The sequence below is a fragment of the Mobula birostris genome, chromosome 5, assembly GCF_030028105.1.
Source record: "Mobula birostris isolate sMobBir1 chromosome 5, sMobBir1.hap1, whole genome shotgun sequence".
Classification (NCBI taxonomy): domain Eukaryota; kingdom Metazoa; phylum Chordata; class Chondrichthyes; order Myliobatiformes; family Myliobatidae; genus Mobula; species Mobula birostris.
In genome coordinates this window covers 40133125-40142966 of record NC_092374.1, presented here as the reverse complement: position 1 = coordinate 40142966, position 9842 = coordinate 40133125, and the positions used below count along the sequence as shown (strand labels likewise).

At 38.8% G+C, this 9842-nt stretch overlaps 1 protein-coding gene across 1 annotated transcript; it reads left to right on the top strand.

Annotated features, from left to right (window-relative positions):
• The first annotated feature begins 836 nt into the window (after positions 1-836).
• Positions 837-8496, top strand: tmem174 (transmembrane protein 174). Its single transcript, XM_072257167.1, has 2 exons — positions 837-1548; positions 8066-8496. Exons 1-2 carry the CDS (start codon positions 911-913, stop codon positions 8187-8189), a joined length of 762 nt encoding a protein of 253 aa, XP_072113268.1. The 5' UTR covers positions 837-910; the 3' UTR covers positions 8190-8496.
• Positions 8497-9842: the final 1346 nt, after the last annotated feature.

Here is a 9842-nt window from a genome sequence, read left to right as displayed (position 1 = left end):
GGAATCCGGAAATACAAATCCATAATTCCTTAAAAATGATGTCACAAGTAGATGGGATTGTAAAGTGAGCTTTTGACACATTTGGCTTCATAAATCAAAGTATTGGAATGTTATGTTGAAGTTGTATAAGACACTAGTGAGGCCTGATTTGGAGTATTGTGTGCAGTTGTGATCACCTACTACAGGAAAGATATCAATAAAATTGAAAGAGTGCAGAGAAAACTTAGAAGGATTTTGCCAAGACTGGCAGATCTAAGTTATAGGGAAAGGTTGAGTAGGTTAGGAATACATTCCTTGGAGGATAAGAGAATGAGGGAAAATTTAATAGAGGTATGCAAAATTATGAGAGGTATAGAGCAAATACAGGTAGGGTTTTTTCCACTGACATTGTTTGAGACTAGAACTAGAAGTCATGGGTTAAGGGTGAAAGGTGAAATGTTTAAAGGGAACGAGGGGGAACTTCTTCACTCAGGCTGGTGACAGTGTGGGAAGTGCTGGTGGAAGTGGTGCATGTGGGTTTGATTTCAACATTTAAGAGAAATGTGGGTAAGTACATGGATGGGAGGGCTATGGTCCAAGTGCAGGTTGATGGGACTGGGCAGAATAATTGTTCAGTATGGACTAGATGGGCAGAATGGCCTGTGCTGTAGTGTTCTACATCTCTAAGGAAATGCGTCAATTAACCTTTTAGCTTTAACGCCTCATTAAATACTTTTAATCATCAAAATGAAAAATGCAAAGAACTCATGATCCAGTTCGCAAGCTCCAAGAATTTTAATATTCTAACATCAATTATTAACCAGACACAATGCACTTCTTTTTGTAGTGACACTGAGCTTTAATCGCTGTGTACTAGTGTCGCTCCTTTTCCTTCATGCAATGATCGCACAGCGTGGACTGTGCAAACCAAATGGAGCAGTGTAACAGCAATGTCGAGGATTTCTCAGTTAACGTATTTTCTGTAACACCCTGCCAGTCTAGAGCTCCTAGAGTCCAGGTGTCAGATGGAGACAAAGCTGGAGCCACACTGCTATTTTCTGGTGTCTTTTTGGTTCTAGTTGGCATAACCTTCACCGTGATGGGCTGGATTAAATATTACGGTACCAGTGATTTAGAATGGACACAGTTACTAGGACCGATTCTGCTCTCGGTGGGAGTTACTTTTGTTCTCATTTCTGTCTGCAAGTTTCGAATGCTAACTTGCAAAACTTGCAAACAAATTAACGAGAGTGCTGCGGAGGCCGAGCAGGCTCCTTGTGGTCAATCATTTGTTTTCACGGGGATTAATCAACCAATAACTTTTCACGGAGCTACAGTTGTTCAGTATATTCCCCCTCCGTATGCATCTCCTGCCCAGGAAACTGTCGCTATGAACACCGCCTGCTTGCCATCACTGAACAACACACAGAGCACGCATCCACCCAATGCTGCAACAGGAACAACCCCATGTCCTCCTCAGTACTACAGCATTTACCCTCTGGATAGCGCAGCTTTTACAGGCGATGAGAATTGCCCACCTTACCAACGGTTAGATGACGAAATAACCAGGTAGGTTCTCAGCATAGCTGCTCACTATTTGCTAGTGGAATTCAGAATTTCATGAAATAATGTACCAAATGAACCAACGTTATTTGAAATTTGAACATGATTATTCGAAAATTAAATTAAACTACACAGTTATTTATTTCAATTTATAACTTCAAGTTATAAACGACTTTATAGCTTGAGATAGTTCAATATACATAATTGAAAACTGTTTTAAAAAACAACCTCAGTTCAAAGTAAAAACAGAAAATTGTGGTGATAGTTCGCAGGGCACACAGTGTCTGTGGAGAGTGCTTAGGGCCGATGACCTTTAAAGGGACCCCTGAAAAGTATCAGAATCAGAATCAGGTTTAATATCACTGGCATACATTGTGAAATTCATTGTTTTGCAGCAGCAGTACATTGTAATACATAATAATAACTATAAATTACTATGAGAAATATGTATATATAAATATACAAATTAAATTAAATAATTAGTGCAAAAGGGAGCAAAACAATAGTGAGGTAGTGTTCATGGTTCATTGTCCATTCAGAAATCTGATGGCAAAGGGGAAGAAGCTGTTCCTGAAATGTTGAGTTTGTGGCTTCAGGCTCCTGTACCTCCTCCTTGATGTTAGCAATGAGATTGAGGGCATGTCCTGGGTGATGGATGATGCTGGGGAGGCTAGTGCCCATGATAGAGTTGGTTAAGTTTGCAATGTTCTACATCTTTTTCCAATCCGGTGCAGTGCCCCCCCCCCCATATCAGATGGTAATGCAATCAGTTGGAATGCTCTCCACAGTACATCTGTAGAAATTTACAAACGTCTTGGTTAACATACCAAGTCTCCTCAAACTCCTGATGAAATATAGTTGCTGTTGTGTCTTCTTTGTAATTACATAACTATGTTGGACCCAGAATAGATCTTCAGAGATGTTGACACCCCGGAACTTGAAACTGGTCTGCCTTTCCATTGCTGATCCCTTGATGAGGACTGGTGTGTATTGGAGAGGGGTGAAATGGACAAGGAATGCCTGCTTTGGTAGAGACTGAAGGAATCTAAATGGCAAAGTGGGGCTGGCTGAGAGTAGCTGGTGAAGGCTTGTTAAAATAGCTGATCCGTTGAGTGAAAGTGTAAATGAAGGAGATGAATGGCAACAACAAAGAAAGCAAAACAACATCCAAGAAATGTAAGATAGAAAGATTAGCTATACTTGTCACATGTACATTGAAACATCAACACATAAAGCACTGTAGTCACGGAAACCTGAACTAAAAGGGAATGGTGAAAATACTTAGCGGGTCAGACATTATCTGTGATGAGGGAAAAACTGGGTTGACATTGTTCAGAATTGCCTGGTTTGGATACAGACCAGAAGAGACGAGTTGAATTACTTCAGAAAGCTATTGGTGACTCCTGAGGGCTCTAAGATGATATGCTATTCCTTGATCTTACATTGGACTTACATTGCACAGACTTAGTAGTCAAAAACAGAGCAGTCAGAATGGAAGAAGGATGGAGAAATAAAGTGGCAGGCAATAAGTAGTTTATGGATATCCTTGCAAATTGAATGAAAAATACAATCTAGTGATGGGGTCCCTCCATTGTAGAGACCAGTATGTGAAAACCAAATGGAGTACACTAAATTGGAGTCACAACTGAAATGTCACTCATCTGGAATGAGTGATTTGTTTCCTAGATGGTGGAGATCGAAGAGTTAAAAAGGTGTTCATTGCATCTCCTGCAGTCACATGAAATGTGCCATGAGAAGGGGAGTGGGCATTGGTGAACATGTGAGAGTGAACCAAGCAATCATGGAGGGATCAGGTCACATGGAGATCTGAGCTAGAGGGACGGGGAAGGTGTGTCTGCTCATGGAAGTAATGGAGCACAAAAGAACCTGGGGTGGGGGGTGGTGGGAGGTGATAGCTGAAGTGCAGAAAATAGAACAAGCAAGTTTGAGGACAAATATCTTGGAAGCGTTGGTGTTGTTATCAGAACAAATACATTGGAGTTTGAAAAATTGGGAGAATGGGATGGAATTCGTACAAGAAATAAGATGGGAGGAGGTGTAGTGTGGATATGGGAGTCTGTAAAATGGAGACTTGTGATGGTTTGCTGACCTACCCGAGATGAAGAAATTAAAAAGGGAAAAATAAAGTCAGAGGTACAGTACATCAAATGAAAGTGAGAGTTGAGTGCAAATTGGCAGTGAAGGCGATGAAACGCCTGGTTCTGTTTGAATGTTAAATGCTACTCAACCTGTTAAATTCCTTCGACAGATAGTTATTACTCTAGATTCCAGCATCTGCAGTCTCTTGTATCTCCATTTTAAAAATGAAATTCAAAGTGTTAGGTGAAGAAGGGTAGAAAGTGCAGGGAATTGGGTGAAATGGTGAAAAAAGTGGATTGGGACCAGGAAACTATAAGAGCGATGGCGGGCACTTGAGGTATCATGGATGTTAATGGGACAAAGGAAGGAAGGATAGAACTAATGAAGGAAGAAACAAGTTTTGTGAAATTAAAAACAGACCATAACAGACTGATAAAAATAATGTATGTAAGTGACCTGTGGTGTTTAATTCTGAGCCCAAGAATGCAATAATTCAAATACAAAGTTTGCCTGTCACAGATAAACTGCATCCTTTCTACATTCTGACCAAGACTGAAAAATCTTACTGAATGTATATACTTCCTGTGGCATGACATTTTGTCACTTTTACTTTAAAAAAATCAGTTTATACATATTTTAATAGTAAACTGTTTCATCTTCATAAAATCTTGTTTAAATATTTTCTTTTAAAATAACCAAATGTGAGAAGTCTTGTTTTAAATAAGTATTTTAAATTTGAAGTTAGTTTTTTAAACCATGTAAGATTAAAATCAAATATTATATATTTTTCACAAAAATATTATTCTTTCTTATTTGTCTTTTTCCTATCTTCACTACAGTTGTACTTGCTCCTCCCAAAATCAATGGGTTCAACTGGGATTCTACTGTTAATAGTCTCACTAATGCACAGAATTGGATTTTGTTTTGTTTATAACAGTGATTGAGAAACAGATTTTTATAATATTAGATTAGGGTTATAACATGAAAACATAAGTATTCCATGGTGAACCAGCAGCTCAGAATTAATGTTAACAACATTATTGGTTGGTGGTTTTGTGGCAACTTTATTATGTATTATGTTTAGATTTGACTGCTTTCAGATGGCCACGTTAGGCATGACCACAATGCACAACAGAAGTGTACTCAATAGGCTTCATGTTTAATGGACAACCTCTTGACTCTGCTGGTCTCCAAAGCCCAAGTTCACCTCTTTATTTACTACCTTAAACATCTACTAAACGAGAAATCAACAGGCCTGTTCAATAATCTGAAGAATATGAGTTTAACTATCTTAAAGGAAAGTCTGGAAGAAAAAGTTGGTAGCATTAAAATAGTGACTATCGGATCATCAGATTGTCAGTAAAATTAATAAGCTTTGAAGAAGGAAACTTTATCTAATTGATAGGGCAACTTCAAACCATAACGTTATGATCGATCTTCATCTATCCTTTGAAGTAAAGCATAATGATGTTATTAAATCCTAAATAATAGTTTAAGACAATACCTTGCCACCTTAGAGCTACCAGATAGAGTAGGAATGTAGCCCTTACAGATTCTGAGAACAAACAAAATGTTTCTTTCATTGCTAATGATTCAGGAATAATTTAATGCCTTCATCTAAAAAGGAGTTTCATTTTTTTTAATGCCTTAAAAGGTTCTTGAAGATGAATTAACCAAAGAAAAGGGCAAATTTTCTTTCATATAGCAACTTTCATGGCCTCAGAACGTACCACAAATACTTTACAACCAGTGAATTATGAAGAACAGATGCTATTCCTATTTTAGAGACATGACACTGAATTATAGATAGTAAGCTCCTATGGGCAGCAACTGAGTACCGTATAATCTGCTTTCATGATCTTGATTATAAGATACCCAGAACAACTGGAACAACACTGCTGGAGGTTATTTAAAATGATGCATAATGATCTTTTATATCCAGTAGAAAACTCAGACCTCTGCAGGAATACAACTCTGTCAGTGATGATGAAGGGTCTGGGCCCAAAACATTAGCTCTTTATTCCTCTCCATTAATGCTACCTGTCCTGTTGAGTTCCTCCAGCATTTTGAATGTGTTACTGTGGATTTCCAGCATCTGCAGAATCTCTTGTGTTTATGATTTGCAGCTCTGTCAATGATTTGTTTCCTCAGTGCTGCATTGAATTTTCAACCTAGAACTTTGTTCACTTATGTCTAGATTTGGTTATGAACCCATCTTCTGTTTTGATACCACAACTGGCCTAAAATGTGCAAAGTAAGAGTCAGCATTGCCTTTCACCAATCTTGTTGCAACCTTTCCAAGTTGAAATGTCTAATACGAGATGACATGTCATCAACGTGAGAGGAGTTAATTTCAAAGGAGATGTGAGGGACAAGTTTTTATACACAGAGCAGTATGTGCCTGGAATGTGCTGCCAGAGGTACAAACATTAGAGGCATTTAAGAGATGTTTAAGCAAGAGGTTAAAGATATCAGTGAAGTCTCCAGCCAGTTGATCAGCACAGATCTTCAGTACTCAGCCACTCCACCAGGTTCGGGAACAGTTATTACCCCTTAACCATCAGGCTCCTTAACCAGAGGGGATAACTTCACTCACCCCACCACTGAAATGTTTCCACAACCTGTGGACTCACTTTCAAAGACACTTCAAATCATATTCTCCATATTTATTGCTTACTTATTTATTACTATTTTGCTTGCATTTTTTGTTGTTTCTTTGTATTTATGGTGAATGCCTGCAAGAAATGAATTTCAGGGTTTATATGGAGACATATATGAACTTTGATCATAAACTTCCTTTGAAATTTGAACTTTTGAACTTTGAGATAGGCACATTAATGTGAGGAGAATGGAAGGACATGGACATTGTATAGGCAGAAGAGCTTAGTTTAGGTGGCCATCTGATTCCTAATTTAATTGGTTTGGCACAATATTGTGGGTCGAAGGGCCTGTCCCTGTATTGTACTGTTCTAGGTTCTATGTAAATGGCTGCTCTTCTCCCTTATACATAATTACCTGTGATGTTCTCAATAATCTATCCTTGATCCTTTACTATTCCTTGGCAACATTATCTGGAAGCACAGAGCTTATATCCGCATGCTTTTTGATAACCCACAGTTCTGCCTGGGCCAGTGAAGGTCAGCAATAACAGACACAATGAGTGACTGTGGCCATGTTTCAGATAACCCAGGAGTTATGGAGGATAGGTCATAGAGTCTGGTAAAGCCTCTATTGAATAGTAGAGGCTCCAGGTAACAAAAGTGGGTGTGAGGGTTCCAGCAACGGATGAACAGAAGTACGATGAAATTAGTGATTGTATCGATTTGTGCCTTGAAGCTCATTTTGAGGACAAGCTTGCAAACAGTATAATTCAGTTTCTAGCAGTTGTGGAAAGGAGGAAGGCAGAGGAGTCAAGTTTATGACAGTACCAATTCTTGTACTCATATCCCTCCAGAGCTTTATCTATCACTGTAATTTCACCTTGTGCTGTAAATTTCGACATATATTGATCACTTCTTTCAGGTGCTTTGCTCATCTCAGAATTGTTCTGAACTTGATTGTAGTGTCTTTAGTTGCGAAGACCATAACTATTGGAGAGATTTATGGAGTGAATTCCAACATTTTATTCTGCCTTAAGATATTTCTTAAAATTAACCTCTTTGCCCACTGCCCTAATCATCAGCCCTAATATCTCTTTATATGGGGCAATGTCATATTTTGGCTGGTAGCATCTCTGCATTGATAAAGGCAGTATTTACAAGTTTCTTGTCATTATTAGAGCCAGGAATGAGGCTAGACCCCAATTATCTGAGCTTCAACCTCTGCACATCTTTGTCAAACATTGGTAGATGGTTCAAAGTGGTTGTTCACTGGGTTGAGGGTGGACTCCAGGACTAGAGGCTCCACTGGGTTGGGGTTGGGCCCCAGTACCAGAGGCTCCCCTGAATCCAGCCAGGAGTCTGACAGTAGGTTTCATATTAAAAATGGCACACAAAATATAAAATACCACTCAATTCTCTAAAAACTGAAAACTGATAATCTTCTGAACCATAAACAAAATGTGGCATTACGTCAATCAACATGTGAGTCACTCAATCCAAAAAGATATCAATAGCTTTGATGTCCCTAACTACATATCACTAACATCCATATTGGTACATTGTAGTATCAACTGTTTGGCGACAACAAAGTATAAAGTAAAGTATATAGTATAAAATGGCATATTCATAGAAGATGCATTAACACTTGCTCAGGTTCCTTCAAATTCGACCTCAATAATGACTTTACAATGTCTATGCTCGATACTTCCATTTGATATTTGCTGGGAAATCACTGCAATATGAAGTCTTATAACTAGTTGAACGGTTAAATTCTGCTCTATATTCCAAGCTGACTTATGTAATATTGGTAATATTTTCCACAGAGCAGAAGAACATCAAGGTGATTTACAAGACACATTGGGAGCTGATGAAGTTCCTGATAGCATTCCACCGCCTTCATATGATGAAATCTTCCCTGTGGAAAACGAGGATACTTCTGGACATTAGCTTCACCATGGTTCTCAAGCTGCAATAATGGGATTTGAATATGTTTGTGCTTATTTCTCATATACTCTATTTTTCCATTCAGTATTGCTCAGTATTTCTTGCCAGGTGCCAACAGAAATGATTTGTTTATAGCATAGAGAGAATTGGAAATGATTCTTTATGAGCTGTTTTACCCTGGGATTACTTTTCACACCTTGATTAATCGCATATTGCAGAAAATAACAAATCCCAATGCCAGATGTACACCATTTCTGAAGTAATTTTGTACTCATTTGTTTGAATGAAAAATAAACAGCCTATCATAATCCAGCTATCATAATATTGCTTTCATATTGCTCAAGTACCCACAGTGATGAATAACTGGCATAAAATGAACATTTTGTTCAATAAATTATTAACCACATTAAATAAGTCTAAATTAATCATTGAAGGTATTGTAAATTGAAGCAAAAAAAATACTGGAAATCCAAAACAATGGAAAATGATCTTAGTCCCATGCAAGGTTTTCACCTGAAATATCAACTATTCTGTCAGGTGCTGCTTGCCCCACTGAGTTCCTGCAGCAGTTTGTCTTCTGCACCAGGTTCAGCATCCATAGTCTCCTCAATCAACAGAATATTATTGTTTATTCAATACGATGCAGATAGACGGGACATCTTTGAGGCAACGTATGTGTTTTCCTTAATCCTATCAACCAAGGCCTTCTCAGCTTCTTAGCTTCTCCCTTCTAGCTTTTCTAAGTCTCTTTTTAAGTCCCTTCCTGGCTACTTTATACCTATCAAGAGCCCTGCCTGATGTTTTGATTCCTAAACCTTAAGTATGCCTCCTTCTTCCTCTTGACTAAATGTTCCAAATCATTTGTCAACCATGGTTCCTTCACCCTATTATCCTTTCCCTGCCTCAATGGGACAAACCTGTCCAGACCCATTGTAAACTAAGGCATATTTTGGAAACTAAGGCATATCCTCTTTAAATATATAGACTCAACTCCAATGATGTAAGTGTGGGCCCAACTGATACTTTAATCTTGGACCGGAGTGAGAAGGTGATTTTCATCCAGTCAGCCTATTGGGATGTGCTCTGTAGTGGGAAGAGGCTCTTCAAAGCAACAAATTTGCTTGCTGGACCAGATAGAGCTGAAGTACATTACATGGTTTTGTGCTCCACTGCCCAAATACGCCTCAAGTAACCCCCCTCCCCTGATCCCTATCCCTGAATACCTCTGAGAAAGTGGCAGTGAGCTACTTTCTTAAACTGCAGCAGTCTTTTTGGTGAGGATGGTGCCAGAGCATTGTCAGGTGGAGTATTCTAGGAACGGGCACAATAGCAACAAAGGAATGGCAACATCTTTTCGGTTCAGGATGATGTGTGACCTGAGGGGGAAAATAGGTGACACTGGTTCCCGCCTTTCTGCATCTTGACAGTAAAGTTTGTAAGTTTGGGAAGTGCAGAAGCCATGAGGAGTCATTGCAGTATGTTTTCAAGATGCAAAACAACCTAGCCGTAGTGAGCCAATGAGGAAGGGTGTGAATGCCCAGATCATCTGGCAGGGTACCATTCAAATCTTAAGCTTTGCACCACCTAAATAACTCTTGGGGTTAAGAGAATTGACCTCCAACATTCATTGAAATATAATTCTATTCAGAAGAGTAT

Excerpts from the sequence above, each read along its gene's own strand:
- tmem174 (XM_072257167.1), top strand. The coding sequence starts at position 911 with ATGGAGCAGTGTAACAGCAATGTCGAGGATTTCTCAGTTAACGTATTT. Across the intron at positions 1,549-8,065 it reads TTAGATGACGAAATAACCAG|AGCAGAAGAACATCAAGGTG; the intron begins GTAGGTTCTCAG and ends TATTTTCCACAG.